The sequence below is a fragment of the Pomacea canaliculata genome, linkage group LG5 (assembly GCF_003073045.1).
Source record: "Pomacea canaliculata isolate SZHN2017 linkage group LG5, ASM307304v1, whole genome shotgun sequence".
Taxonomy (NCBI): domain Eukaryota; kingdom Metazoa; phylum Mollusca; class Gastropoda; order Architaenioglossa; family Ampullariidae; genus Pomacea; species Pomacea canaliculata.
In genome coordinates, this window is record NC_037594.1 from 3,214,697 (window position 1) to 3,230,627 (window position 15,931).

Consider the following 15,931-nt stretch of genomic DNA (forward strand, 5'->3'; position numbering starts at 1 on the left):
CAACAGCCAACAACAGCCAACAACAGCCAACAACAGCCAACAACAGCCAACAACAGCCAACAACAGCCAACAACAGCCAACAACAGCCAACAACAGCCAACAACAGCCAACAACAGCCAACAACAGCCAACAACAGCCACACAACAGCCAACAACAGCCAACAACAGCCAACAACAGCCAACAACAGCCAACAACAGCCAACAACAGCCAACAACAGCCAACAACAGCAACAACAGCCAACAACAGCCAACAACAGCCAACAACAGCCAACAACAGCCAACAACAGCCAACAACAGCCACACAACAGCCAACAACAGCCAACAACAGCCAACAACAGCCAACAACAGCCAACAACAGCCAACAACAGCCAACAACAGCCAACAACAGCCAACAACAGCCAACAACAGCCAACAACAGCAACCAACAACAGCCAACAACAGCCAACAACAGCAACAACAGCCAACAACAGCCAACAACAGCCAACAACAGCCAACAACAGCCAACAACAGCCAACAACAGCCAACAACAGCCAACAACAGCCAACAACAGCCAACAACAGCCAACAACAGCCAACAACAGCCAACAACAGCCAACAACAGCCAACAACAGCAACAACAGCCAACAACAGCCAACACAGCCAACAACAGCCAACAACAGCCAACAACAGCCAACAACAGCCAACAACAGCCAACAACAGCCAACAACAGCCAACAACAGCCAACACAACAGCCAACAACAGCAACAACAGCCAACAACAGCCAACAACGGCCAACTACGGCCAACAACAGCCAAACAACAGCCAAACACAGCCAACAACAGCCAACAACAGCCAACAACAGCCAACAACAGCCAACAACAGCCAACAACAGCCAACAACAGCCAACAACAGCCAACAACAGCCAACAACAGCCAACAACAGCCCAACAACAGCCAACAACAGCCAACAACAGCCAACAACAGCCAACAACAGCCAACAACAGCCAACAACAGCCAACAACACAACAACAGCAACAACAGCCAACAACAGCCAACAACACAACAAACAGCCAACAACAGCCAACAACAGCCAACAACAGCCAACAACAGCCAACAACAGCCAACAACAGCCAACAACAGCCAACAACAGCCAACAACAGCCAACAACAGCCAACAACAGCCAACAACAGCCAACAACAGCCAACAACAGCCAACAACGGCCAACAAGGGTCAACAACAGCCAACAACGGCCAACAAGTGCAAACAGTGGCCAACAACAGCAAACAACAGTTTAAAACGACCAACAACAGCCAACAACAGCCAACAACAGCCAACAACAGCAACAACAACAGCCAACAACAGCCAACAACAGCCAACAACAGCCAACAACAGCCAACAACAGCCAACAACAGCCAACAACAGCCAACAACAGCCAACAACAGCCAACAACAGCCAACAACAGCCAACAACAGCCAACAACAGCCAACAACAGCCAACAGCCAACAACAGCCAACAACAGACAACAGCACACAACAGCCAACAACAGCCAACAACAACAACAGCCAACAACAGCCAACAACAGCCAAACACAGCCAACAACAGCCAACAACAGCCAACAACAACCAACAACAGCCAACAACAGCCAACAACAGCCAACAACAGCCAACAACAGCCAACAACAGCCAACAACAGCCAACAACAGCCAACAACAGCAACAAGCCAACAGCCAACAACAGCCAACAACAGCCAACAACAGCCAACAACAGCAACAAACAAACAGCCAACAACAGCCAACAACAGCCAACAACAGCCAACAACAGCCAACAACACCAACAACAGCCAACAACAGCAACAAGGGTCCTGCCCAGTGGTGAAGCTGGTGCCGGCCCACCCACCACCGCCTTGCAGCCGGGGTGGTGTTCCTGCCCAGTGGTGAAGCTGGTGCCGGCCCACCCACCACCGCCTTGCAGCCGGGTGGTGTTCCTGCCCAGTGGTGAAGCTGGTGCCGCCCACCCACCACCGCCTTGCAGCCGGGTGGTGTTCCTGCCCAGTGGTGAAGCTGGTGCCGGCCCACCCACCACCGCCTTGCAGCCGGGTGGTGTTCCTGCCCAGTGGTGAAGCTGGTGCCGGCCCACCCACCACCGCCTTGCAGCCGGGTGGTGTTCCTGCCCAGTGGTGAAGCTGGTGCCGGCCCACCCACCACCGCCTTGCAGCCGGGGTGGTGTTCCTGCCCAGTGGTGAAGCTGGTGCCGGCCCACCCACCACCGCCTTGCAGCCGGGGTGGTGTTCCTGCCCAGTGGTGAAGCTGGTGCCGGCCCACCCACCACCGCCTTGCAGCCGGGGTGGTGTTCCTGCCCAGTGGTGAAGCTGGTGCCGGCCCACCCACCACCGCCTTGCAGCCGGGGTGGTGTTCCTGCCCAGTGGTGAAGCTGGTGCCGGCCCACCCACCACCGCCTTGCAGCCGGGGTGGTGTTCCTGCCCAGTGGTGAAGCTGGTGCCGGCCCACCCACCACCGCCTTGCAGCCGGGGTGGTGTTCCTGCCCAGTGGTGAAGCTGGTGCCGGCCCACCCACCACCGCCTTGCAGCCGGGGTGTGTTCCTGCCCAGTGGTGAAGCTGGTGCCGGCCCACCCACCACCGCCTTGCAGCCGGGGTGGTGTTCCTGCCCAGTGGTGAAGCTGGTGCCGGCCCACCCACCACCGCCTTGCAGCCGGGGTGGTGTTCCTGCCCAGTGGTGAAGCTGGTGCCGGCCCACCCACCACCGCCTTGCAGCCGGGGTGGTGTTCCTGCCCAGTGGTGAAGCTGTGCCGGCCCACCCACCACCGCCTTGCAGCCGGGGTGGTGTTCCTGCCCAGTGGTGAAGCTGGTGCCGGCCCACCCACCACCGCCTTGCAGCCGGGGTGGTGTTCCTGCCCAGTGGTGAAGCTGGTGCCGGCCCACCCACCACCGCCTTGCAGCCGGGGTGGTGTTCCTGCCCAGTGGTGAAGCTGGTGCCGGCCCACCCACCACCGCCTTGCAGCCGGGTGGTGTTCCTGCCCAGTGGTGAAGCTGGTGCCGGCCCACCCACCACCGCCTTGCAGCCGGGGTGGTGTTCCTGCCCAGTGGTGAAGCTGGTGCCGGCCCACCCACCACCGCCTTGCAGCCGGTGGTGTTCCTGCCCAGTGGTGAAGCTGGTGCCGGCCCACCCACCACCGCCTTGCAGCCGGGGTGGTGTTCCTGCCCAGTGGTGAAGCTGGTGCCGGCCCACCCACCACCGCCTTGCAGCCGGGGTGGTGTTCCTGCCCAGTGGTGAAGCTGGTGCCGACCCACCCACCACCGCCTTCTCATGCCTATTCACTGCGTGGACATTGCTGAGCCATCAATTTGCGGGAGGGGTCAGCGGTGCGTGTGCGGCGGTTGTGTATTACAACTGAAAACCAGTGTTGGCGGAGACGGTCTTCCCTTGCACAATCATTGCTAGTGATCGATTAGATATCGAAAATAGAAAAAAATTATGAATAAAGACATCATTGTATCTGGTGTAAACGCTACTTCTTCATTCAGTAGAAAAGTTTTAGAATTAAAACGAAACGACTAGAAGATTAAATGAACAGAAAAGTCATCTCGTCCATTCTTTAACTTTCCTGTGTGATATATTTGTGTAGTAAAAGTTACATCCTGATGCATCTTGTTAAAGATAACAAAACAGACACATTAAAATAATTAATTTAAAAGTAAGAGACTTACAATTTTTTTCTTCTTTTTATAGATTTAATTGTTTACATCTGTATCGAGAAAACCTTTGATTGCAGACAACATAACTACCGAAGTCTAGATAGAACTGTGAAGACCATAAACCACAGACAGCCTGTATTTTCAATGACAACATACTTTAAACGCTTTTTATCTTGCAGGGATGTTATCAAGTATTCTATAATGAAACTACAATGTATTGCACAGTTTAATAGTTTTTATCCCACTGTCTCGTGCGGCCCGCAGCACCTGGACTACAGTGATTTACACCTGTACAACTCCTGTGTGTATTGCCCACCTGTCAGGTAGAACTCCCTGAGTAGAGGAGATGGAGAGGTGGCACTAGAAAGCTCGGCACAGCAATCAGGTGGTCCAGATGCTTAAAGTTATATAAAAACAAGACCTTCCGCCATACACTCCATTACGCAAAATGAACCGTTACAGTCCGCTAGTCTTTATCACGTGACAGAGACGCTAGGTGTGGTCTGTAGGTAGGGCAAGGGGTAAAAATCTGCTTTAGTGTGAAAGTGAGGAATGTCACACGCTGTACGTGTTAATTTGTCATTAAAAAGTTTCTTTACAAATCGATTGGCATTGTCGCCTGACTTTCCGTATGACTGCGAAATGTTTTGGCTGCATGTGTGCTGGGGAATGTCCGTCCGAGGCAGAGCACGACAAACATTTATTAGTAATATGTAAGCCTGCCTAAGTTTGTGTTTTAAAGTTTCAGTTAAAAAAGAGAACTGAGCTTAACGTGCAATATTTTTGTTTATAAATAGTTCACTTTTGGAGAGAGAAGGGGGGCGTAGTATTTGTCTGTAGCCAAAGGTGAAGGACTGATCAGATCAAAAGAATTCAGCAATTATTAACACCATGGTATGGGTGCGACTTGCTGATTTGGAGCACGCCTGGTCGGTTAGAAGAACTGATGTAGTTGCAACAATTGTAAAGTTTTATGATAATTGTGCTAAGTATCTCAGAGAGAGAAGCGGCCAATTTGACAATGTCAACTCTTTCGGTTGGATCGCACTGAAAGATGTTCCATCCTGGGAAAATGTTTCAGAAAGCCTTCAATTATTTGGGTCAAAACTCCCTCCTATAGAGATAAACGATAATGAGTTATTTGACGAGATTAATTATGCGGCAAAGTTCGCTTCCTCAGACAAGATTTCGGATTGGAATTCCCAGAAGACAACCATCGATGCTCAATGGGTTGAATTTTTTTTTACTTTTCAGAAGAATTTTGTGCCCTATGGACAAATACAAAAGATTGTTGAGTTTGTCTTGTGTCTACCAGGAACTAACGCTGTTACTGAAAGAGTATTCTCTGCAATGAACGCCATGTGGACCAATGAAAAGACACAGTTAAAGGTGGAAACACTGAAAGGACTTTTAAGTGTGAAGTGCAATTTTGACAGCGAACGCAAGACGATGAAGGTGCCGGACCATCGTCGGCATGGTCATTTGTTACAGACCTCACCCGCACGTCCGCAAAGTTAGCTGAGCGGGAGATAAGGTAGGAATATTTCTATTGAAATTTTAAAAGCCGTTTTTCTTTTTTTTTTTTTTTTTCCTTTTAAAATGGAATACTGTATCGGCGTGGACATATCTGCCGTTGAAAGCATCACCACTCGGCCAGTCAGAGTTTTTCGGCTTTCATTGTTGGTGACGACACCATCATCGGCACGGGTCCCGCTTTCGCTCCCGAAACGTCTGGTCACCTTAGTCAGGTCTGATTAATCCGTCCGGTGAGGGTTTGTTTCCTCTATCACTCACATCAAGCTGTGTTCACCATTTATTGAGCCAGAGGTCGGGGCGGAAGTGTGGTCGGTGAGTTTCCTCCCGTTACTGATGCGTCACTAACCGTTGCGTCTAGTTTCGAAGAGTTTAGCCCTCGTTTAGGAGGTGTCTGTGATGCTTCTCGGCCATATCTTAATTAATCTATCCTTCCCAATGTAAATCGGGTTCAAAGGGGATCAGCGATCAACGCCTATCTAGTTTTGCTACGTAAGGAGAAACTATTGAACACTGGTTCGATCATGACCGCGAACTTGAGAACCATGATGCTCGCCGATCATTGCAGTTGATTGGTGAACTTCCGTGGTGAAAGAAAGGAAGAAATGAGTTAAATTGAAATGACTAAATCGCCAGATTAAGACAGGCTGTAAATAATAATTACTACAACAACTTATATCGTACAATATTGCAGCTTTATGGGCAAAGTCAAGGCGCTGTACAAATAATAACGCGCAGTCAATAATTTAATGGAACACCAGGGTGATTTTTTTCAATCCTCTTCTTAGATGTTGATGTTTCACAGCTTAAATATACAGATTGTACACTCATTTGTCAGAAGCTGGATAGATTGATCAATAATGAAGAAGGTAGATAAAATAGTCAGGCGATCAAAATGTTTACCAAACCATAGATTCATTGCATAAAGAAATTAAGATATTTGCCGATGATCTGAGGATGTGAACAATTGAGGAAACTGTCAATTCAACAAGACTGGCCGAAAAAAGTTAAAATCCTTAGATGAAAAAAAGGGCTCAATTAAGTAAACAGTCGAGGATGCCATGACAAAGTGTAAACTAATTCATTAGCCCTAAACTAACAAAAAAAAAAAAAAAAAATCAAATCAGAAAAATAAAACTACAAAGAACTGATCTCATCAAGTTCGTAAATCGGAGGGACTCCAATATTATCATCAAGGATGACGACTACTAGAGTTTTATTGGTCTGTAAGCCGCAGGAAAGACTGAAAAAAAAATCTTGCTCACAGTCCTTGGCTTCGGTCAAGTAAGAATGCAGGATAAAAATAATGTTCTTTGTAAATCCTTCGTTCTGTCATTCATCATCTGCCAGTCCGTTAAATGTAGCCAATCAGATGCGCTCCTCTACTGCCGCTCGTTTATCCGTCACTCTCAGTCAAATCCGCATCACACTTTCGCGGTGTTTATTCTTAGTTATTTTGAAGGAAAACTGATAAGCTTCGTCTTCTTTTACCTCGTTCCGCCGACGACAGAACGAGAGGTCTGTGTGTGTGTGTGGGTGTGTGTGTGTGTGGGTGTGTGGGTGGGTGTGTGTGTGTGTGGGTGTGTGTGTGTGTGGGTGTGTGGGTTGCAGATGTCTTCCTCTCTGTAGCTGACGCTGTACTTTTCCTGGGAACGACTGACCCATTGTCAAACCTCTCAGAGAAAGCGAGAGATGCATTTTTCTCCTTGTCCTAAGCATTTGTGGGTAAGCTGAATAACGGAGGTGTTTTTCCCCCACACAAACCTGCTCAGACCAATGCCCGCAGTGTATATTTGGTTATATAACACTTTCTTGAATTCGTAATCAAAGCTAGGTCCTTCACACTAAATATAGTCAGGAGAGGACAGGTAGTTTAGGAGACCACCTGTACACCGGAAAAGCCCTTGTTGGGCGCGTGATCTTTGGCGACTTCATAAGCAGGATATTAAGAAAGCTCTTTGTAAAAAGCCTCCTACCCACCCGGACCCCCGAAATGGAAATACCACACTTCCGATTGTGCATAATCAGAGGATATGCATGGATGAGCGTGTAAGTAAATTATTAATGTATTCCCTTGCTAAGAGACCGGATGGTAGGGGTAGCAATGTCTAGAGGGTCACAGCCGCTGCCTGTCAAGTGTATCGGGTATCGGGTGGCTCTGACGTCATCCCGGGCCACTAGGTAGTTTTCGAATCCGGCAATGGCTGGGCGCGATGCACACACATTCTCTCTCTCTCGTAAAATCAAAGAAATAAACTAAACTTTTCTTTAGTTTATGACTTTATTATACTACTAATAAATATCTAATTAATGAAAATAAGTTCCAAATTAGTATGAACAATATATACATGTATTATTAAAAGCAGCATGTAGCGAAGAATATTTCATAACGTATTGATGAAAAGCAAAGGGCGACCCTTACAATGGGTCGTTATCACAGTTTTTGATGTGGACAGTTTGATAAGAATATTGGAGTATAATTCCTGCGATCGTTGTTACAAAATTTGAATGTGCAATATGAATACAGTTTACTGTAAAAATGATAACAAAGTTGGTCAGTGGATTAATATAATCCAACGCCGTTTGCCTTGAGCCAAAACATAAAGCCCTCAGGCAAAGTTGACATTTAATACCAAATGAAGCTAAGTATCACTTCACCCGGCTTTGAGGCCGCTAACTGCGACCCGAGTCTAAAGAAATACGAGAGACGCCCGAGTATGCAACGTCAGAAGACAGGCTGACCTTTGCCCTCTCCACTGCAGTCTCCGTTCGACTGACAGCAAGAGTTAAAGCATTTACTTTTCTCACCGTTACAAACTCCGAGGGCATAGTTCCCTGAAGATTATTCCTTTTTGTCGGATCCCATCCCTTTAGTAATGTTGGAATACTTAGCGAGCAGAGCGGAGGCAAACTTGTAGGTCTCCTTGAAGATAATATACTCGTAAAGATCATGGTGGTCTTTGTTCCGGAGGGTCTTGGCATCATCATCCAAAAGCTCGTTGCTGTCTTCAAAGGTAGAGACCATATAGCCAGTCGTCTTCAGTGCAAGGTCCAAGTGACAGAGCATGGAGGTCAGGACATTTGTGAGCCGATCGAGGTGACCCTGAGCGTTGGTGGTGTGGGAGTAAGTTTTTTCGATCTGGATGGCGTCTTGACAAAAGATGGCGACACGTGACATCTGCTTGTAGTGGTTCAACAGAACCAGCGTCAGCTGCACGAGAAGCAATCAAGATGGGAGGTCAAAGGCGTCAGAAGCGAGTGATGACAGGAGAATGACTATCAAGCTTATCAACAAAGATAATCAGAAGTAATGTATATAGAAAACCTGTGACTGGTAACACAATATCTCTCTAACCCTCAAAGAGTAAAAAGTAAGGGTAAGTACGATAAAAATAACCGCCAAGAAATATTAAACGTAGACAAATTAAAGGAAGAACAAACTTGATGGTAAAGGTAGTCGAAGAAAAATGTAAAGGTAAAGCAAAGAAAAATTAAAGGTAACTAAAGCTCATGTCTAGAGCTTACATTGTCGCTGTTGTACTCGTTGTCGGCAGGAAAGTTAGCGAATTTTTCCTTTTCCAGATAATTCACGTACGAGGGGGTAACTCTTGGCTGAGACTCGTCTTTCTGGACCGTCTGGAAGAGAACGAAAGGAATGAATCTAGTGATAATGCCATTCTTCAGGCACTATTTTCGAAATGTACGAATGTACGAAAAATAAAATGCATTTTAGAGAACTTCATATTTCCATTTAGAAATACTGGGGTGTTTTTTGATCCTGCTCATCTCACTAATGACATCACTTCCGCTTGTCACAAAGAGTAAAACAAGTGAAAGGCCTCGTTCAAGTCAATCAGTTCGCCTGCTGTTGGTCAGACCCTCGTCTGTCAGGTGCTCGATCACAAACAAACATCGGGGCGGGGCGGGGAATGCTTACCGTATAAAACTTCATTAACTCTTCTGCTCGCTTATATAAATTCTGGGCGTCCTCTGTCAGAGACTCCATCATTCCAAGCATGGACACCGTGTCTGGAGGCGTGTCACCCAACTCGAGGCAGGGGTCAGTCCACGTGTTGTTAAGCGAGACCGGAAATGACGTTATAAGGGGTAGCATAGCTCCGATAGCAAGGAGGAGCAAGATGTCTGCAAACATTGTTCAAATATGAGAACACTGCAATTCTCACAAATTTTCCTTTGTAAAGTATGTACTCTTCGTTAAAGTGACTAAAAAAGAGCCGCAAATGTTTAATTAAACGAAAGGCGCATGCCAATGACAACTAATTTAGTCAACACTTTTATACTTCAACACTTTTATACTTCCAACTTTCAAACTTATTTACTGGTTGGATCATAATGAACGACTCCATACACCCTACCTGATGAAGCTGTCATTTTAGTGGTCTCAGTGATGACAGAAAACAGCAAAACGAAAGGTGAACAGGTTCTGGACAGGACAACCGCAATGTCGAAAAGTGGAAAACTTTCTCTGAAAGCTGCAGCAATGAGACAGATCGTTCTCGAAGATGGACAGGTAAGTCTCTACAAGGAGGCTGGTGTCGATACTGGTCACCGACCATCTCGTCTGATCTTAAATAGGATTTTCTTTGCCTCAGTCCTGTTCACCCACCGCATCTAAGTTTAGAACAAAAAATACCCTCTACCTTTGACTCCTGTTTGATGATTCCATCGCCCTCATCCACGCTGTTTTCCACATATGGCCTGAAAAGGTTATGAAGATGTTTGGCGTACGTGCGTGCTTCCGCTTGTAAAGCTCACGAGGGCGCGACTGTGTTTGATCACAGGAGGCTGGCAGTCAAGGATACTCGTCGTCAGCTTCGTAGTAACGGCGAAAGTCACCGAAAAAATGTTCGTGTGACAAAGCACATGATAGATTGTCATCTGCTTCCTAACGACGCCGGCTGTGAACTGGTTCCGTCCTTGACAGCGCGCGTGACGAGCTGACCAACGTCACACCACCACCAGCAACGTCACACCACCACCAGCAACGTCAAACTACCACCACCAACGTCACACCACCACCACCAACGTCACACTACCACCACGCGCTACAAGTAAATAAATAAACAAAATCAACATATGGTCGGATTTCTGGTTTTGTCTGCAAAGACCGTTTTCTTCAAATCCGTCGTCGTAGTTAATATCTTGTGACTGACTGTAGGTTATCCTGGCCAACAGTTATTCCTCAAAGCATGAAGCGGTTCCCTAAAACCAATAACGGAAAATGAATAATAATTAAAAAAAACGCAAAATTTGTATACACTCTTAAGAAGCAAGCTCTTAGCGCCTAAGAAGAAGAACGAAACATGGGCAGCATACGAGGGACAGGAAAACAAACAAATAACATATGAGCTATAAAAGAATAAACAACCGTACTAAACAAAGAATAAAATCAACTACAGAAAACACAAAGAGGAACCAAATAACAAGAACAAGAGCTGAGAGTAACATGATATTGCAAAAGGAAGGATGTGAACGAGGACTAGCATTATGGGAAAGGTTGTTAGGAGTCATGTGTACGGAAAGGGAGGCGGTCTCAGTGCACGTTTACAGGATTAAATAGTGGGTGAGTGGCGGATATTAATTAAAACACAAATTACGGAGAAAGATAAGAAAATGCAAACTAGTCAGAAAACTCTTTCCTGATACGTGGGATGTCTTACATCAGTGATGCCCAACCTTTTTCGGCCTGCGGGCCATATCCATTACGGACAGCCGTGTCGCGGGCCACTTCACCGCAAAAATACAAAAAAGAAAAAAAAATAGAACATACCATTTTTATTAGAAGCAAGTTGTACTTACCATTAATTATGTAGTAATTAGTGGGATATTTGAAGTCGTCTTGTTAAAATAAAAGTTAGAAATTGTCTTAAAATACATTTTAATCGAGGTACCCCAAGGCGATCCCTCCTGATTTCCACAGGAAAATGACGAAATTCAAACGCTGTTTCGGTATTGCTTCCTTATCAGAACCCCCTTGTTTTATACCTTGCTAGAAAGCTCGGAGTCTGTATCTTCAATCTCTTTAACTACTGATTCATATAGTAACCAATCAAAAGATCACTAATCCCCTGTGGAATGCGGCGTCCCTCGTTCTCAAACACTGATTTCCTCACAAGACGAAAATCAAGAATGAAATTCATCGAAAGATTGAGAGACGCCCCTACGTAGGGATAAATACTTCTTCTTCCCTTTTTTCGTTTTTTTTTTTTTTTTTTTTGAGGTTTTCTTTATTACTAACATGCCGATTTCCTGTACTGTGGGCAGAAGCTTCGCGGGCCGGACGGCACCGCGTCGCGGGCCGGATATGGCCCGCGGGCCGTAGGTTGGGCATCCCTGTCTTACATCATGAGCAGGGGAAGCTGGAGGAGGCGGTGAGAATAAGTTTTTGTTGGCGGGATTTTGTTTTCATTGTAGTGAATCCTAAACAAAAATTTCTTTTTAGTAATTATAATGAGAAGCACCACTGATTTTGCTACACTGCAACTGTAAGCTTTATGTATAAATTAGTAGTAAATTAATGCACAACATAAATTATGAGCTCGTAACTGACTAGTCACTTCATGTGTGGTCGGTTTACTCTAGGAGAAATTATTTTTCTGTCATCCGGCTGTCGCTTCGTGTCTTTCCTTAGTGTCTTTCGTGTCCTGTGTGTCTTGTTGGCTTGGTTTACTCGACCTTCCTGCATCCTTTATTTTTATCTCTCTATCTTCCTTTCTCCATACTTCTGTACAACCCCTCTCAACAACAAAAAAGTGAAGAGTTTTATTTATTTTCGATCCTGTACTTCTCCACTCATCGACAGCAGCAGACCCGCCCTGATAAAGAAAGAAAAAAAGCCAGCAAAGAGGAAATCAAAAGGTTTGAGCTACTTCAAACTGGTCAACAGGATCAGACTTTATCTACCCTTCAGGCAGTTGATTTTTATTCTACGTGTCTCGTCTCATTGAGACATTTATCGACATTAACGACGGCCGTTAATAGGTAGAAGATGTTGCTGCTCACTGCATCTCTTCTTGTGTCTGACAGGAAAGACAGAAATGGCGGTCTCCGCTTCTCATTTTGTTTCTTTTTCTTTATTTCTTTACCTGCTAAGCCGTCACCGCAGGCAGCTGCAACAGTCACGTGACCTCTTGCTCGTGATGTCATTATGTCGGTGACCTCGTTTCTTGGAAGATCGTGTTTCTGGGCGAAACGCGAGAGGCGGCCATGAACTTGACCTCCGAGAACACACGCACACACTGTACGCAGTGTACGCACACAAACTCTCTCACACGCACTCGTTCTTTTTTTTTTCTCTCTCTCTCTCTCTGATATCAGATATGCCATGACGATAAAACCACTCTTTGAAATGATGTGGATTAGTTCGGTTAGCTGATGAAATGTAGTTCGACTTTCGTTCTCTTTTCGCCATTTACCCCTCGACGCGAGAGACTTTCTATTCGTCCTCGATGATCATCGTGTTCGCGAAGCCCGAGTGCACAGCGGGCAAATCGCGTTCCCTTTGGCCGCCCGCCGTAAAGTCACGTGACCTGTAGTGACGGTGAGCTATTCCATTGACAGCGCGCGCCCTTCTTCCCACGCTGCTGACACAGTTCTGCGCCTTGTATCTGTGGCCGGAAGTTAAAAACATGATTATATAAAGGTCACATATCGAGGTTATACACTTTATGTGTCAATATTAATTTTTGTTGTTTACTAAAGCATATAACGATATTTGCATTTGACGACGAATAGATAACATGGAAGGAGAGAATTTAAGTTTACACGTGATATCAGATAATGTTCAGTAGCACAGGAAGGTGTGGGAGGGGGGAGGGCAAACTCCATGCCGACAGTGAACATTCTTGCCCCCTCAGTATTTTTGTAACCCCTCTGGGCTCTGGTTTGTAGGGGTAACATAATTTTGGCTGTATAGAACCTGAAGCTCTTAAAGTTAATCAACTGTTGCTTTAAAATCCATGAAGGTGGACTATCAGACATATTTCGAAACTATCGACTGATATTAACATTCTTATTCTTTTGAGTCAGTGTCAAATACATGTTGTGATTATGTTTTGATTAATAATAAATGTATTTCAAAAAGGTTTTTGACTGACACACGTGTTGTGTGTGGTAAGCTGAGTACTGATGCAACATTCTACAACCACCAGATGACTATACAAGCTTCCATTGTAAGTAATGAAGGACCAAACAAATAAGTCCTGTGGACCTTTTGTGGTCTGTGGGGAGTGAAGTGTTAGATACTGAGCTTGTCGCTTGTCATCTTTGTTTTTCTGACTTTCACACCTGAACCTTTCTAAACAGTTCACCAGTTTAACAGCTGGATCAGCTGGGGAAGTACATTCTCTCCCCCTCCTCCATCATCGGTGCACTAATGACTTAGCTCCTAGTGAAAACTTACGGACACAAACATGCAATAAAATAACTGTCAACTCATTGTGACAACTTGAAGAGTTCAATGTGCGTGGGCGGCTGTGTGGGGTGACTGAATCCGGGGACTGCGGCACCCGGGTAGTCAATGGCTCATTTGAAGATCACGACCAGAAACGAACCGTGACGGAGGCAGCCCGGCGTGACACCCTCCCCTCTCCCCCTCCCTACTGATGAGGGCTGGGTGTTTGATAGGGTTTCCCCTGCGGAGGAAGAACATCTTGTAACAGATCTTTTAACTGTTTATACTTAGCATGGCTATCAGCTTTGCTAACAGCACTGAAAGAAAGGGTTAGCGAATATTCAACTCTGTGAATGCTAACGACACATAATCAAGTTCAGGTATAACACAGGGATGTCGGATGTTTTGGACATTGTTTATGGTTTATAATGTCTCCATATTTGCCTGTGTGTGTTTGCGGCTTTGAGTTACAAGTCACAAGTCTGACCCACCCTTGAATATGTTTGCTTTGCGACCAGAAGTTTCGTTTCTTCCTTTTTTCACAGCACATACATACTTTAGACAACTACTAACATACCCCGGTAGAATATTTGTGTTTTATACAGCTTACCCTCTCATGTAGGGTGTAGAATTTAAATAATGTAATGAAGAGGAGTTTGTGGAGTGCAAAGTGTGGTGAGGAATACTGCCGCCAGTGCGCCGACTGTTTGTCTGTTTGTCAGCCTGTTGTCATCCAAGTCAGTCTGTTACAAATATGTCACAGTTCTTTACATCTGTGACAGCATCACTGACACGTTCGTCTCCTACAACTGTACCAACCTCGAACAATGAACCTGTAACAGTTTGGCTTCTTTCTAAATTTTGTTCTCCTGCTTTAAAGAAACTGTTGAGAACATGGAGACTAGTCTGAGTAATAAACTAGCATGAAATGAATATTTGAATATAAATACTTTTTATCAACATGATTGTTTGAATTTTTTATCATCGCATAGAAAAATTGCACATAGCACAGAAAGGCAAACTATTTTTATGTCTTGTATATGTCATGTCTTTTATACATCTTCATGTCTTTTATGTCTTGAAGTTTTTGTATGTCTTCATATCTTTTATTCATCTTGTCTTTATAGTCTTCCTGTCTTCTATGTCTTCACAGACTGTGTTGACGTCAACTGGTAAAGAGTTTAGTTTCTGGTTTGGAAACATATCCTTGTACTTAAGTACAAAATACAGTGATATGAACAGGCCGACCAGACAACAATCACGGTGGAAGGATGGACTATGGGTTAATAAGTACGTTCATGGACTTTCGTGAGGTCACGAATTTCCATTTGTCCATACATGGTTATGGTTGGAGCCTTATATTACAAGAAAGCAACGTCCTGCTCGGATTCGTAAAATAGCAACTTGTCCTAAAACTCGACCCAGACATTTGGAAATGTGAGTGCATTTGTAGCCGAGTGGTGGGGGGGGGGGGTCGTCTAGTGACCACACAGTCCAACACTCAAACAAAAGGCAGGAACTGTCAGCAGGTGTGCGACCCTTTATTACACAGGCTAGTACACTGGCCCCGGCTGCTCCACATCGCCAGAGGCGCTAACAGTCAGGCTGTCCCCTACTGTCACATGTCTGCGCTCTCCCTCATCCGCCGATGTTTTCCTCCCTTGTTTTGTCTCAGCTCTGCCCTTATATACCACTAGAGCACGTGGCCCCTCTGAACTACAACGAACTTTCTTTAACTAAGGTGACTACATCCCACCGCGCTATACTCGGGTACCTATGACATCTACCGTTCCTTGTTCTCACGGTCAACCCCATCAACCTCTGACTGCCGCGACACTCAATTTAATTCTCTCATTTAGCCCCGGTGTCCCGTTGGTGGCAAAGAAAACAAAACAAACTGTGTTCGCACGGCCGAGTGTACCGGTCTTTCGATTAACCCCGCACCTGTGAGGTGGCGACTGGCTATCTCACTAACTTCTCCCGACCCCGGGTCGTGACCGTGTCGTCAGTCAAGGCGGCCTGTCGTCCGTTTTCCCCCCGATCGGCGATCACTCGTCACCCACCTATTGTTTCAACTTGTTTCGGCCCTCTACACATTATAGAAAGAACTCTTCTACAGCCACGATGTTTGTTAGACAAAGTTGTATCAATGAAACGTGCGATGAATTAAATTATCTGAAAGCACTAAGCACATATCTTCCTGTAACTCTCGTCTCTCGCATCCTGTGTAATTCCTGCTAGACAGAAATCCGCTCTCAACCGCTGGAATTTTCAAGAGGTTCTCAGTAAAATTTGTG

The 15,931-nt window shown here is 45.7% G+C and overlaps 1 protein-coding gene across 1 annotated transcript; it reads right to left on the reverse strand.

The window, feature by feature from the left end:
* Nucleotides 1–8,063: 8,063 nt before the first annotated feature.
* On the reverse strand, nucleotides 8,064–9,417 carry LOC112563905. The gene is made up of 3 exons (XM_025238377.1): nucleotides 9,159–9,417; nucleotides 8,747–8,857; nucleotides 8,064–8,432 (listed from the first exon to the last, which is right to left on the reverse strand). The coding sequence occupies exons 1-3, from the start codon at nucleotides 9,372–9,374 to the stop codon at nucleotides 8,064–8,066; spliced, it is 696 nt and encodes a 231-aa protein (XP_025094162.1). The 5' UTR covers nucleotides 9,375–9,417.
* Between the last annotated feature and the right edge of the window lie 6,514 nt (nucleotides 9,418–15,931).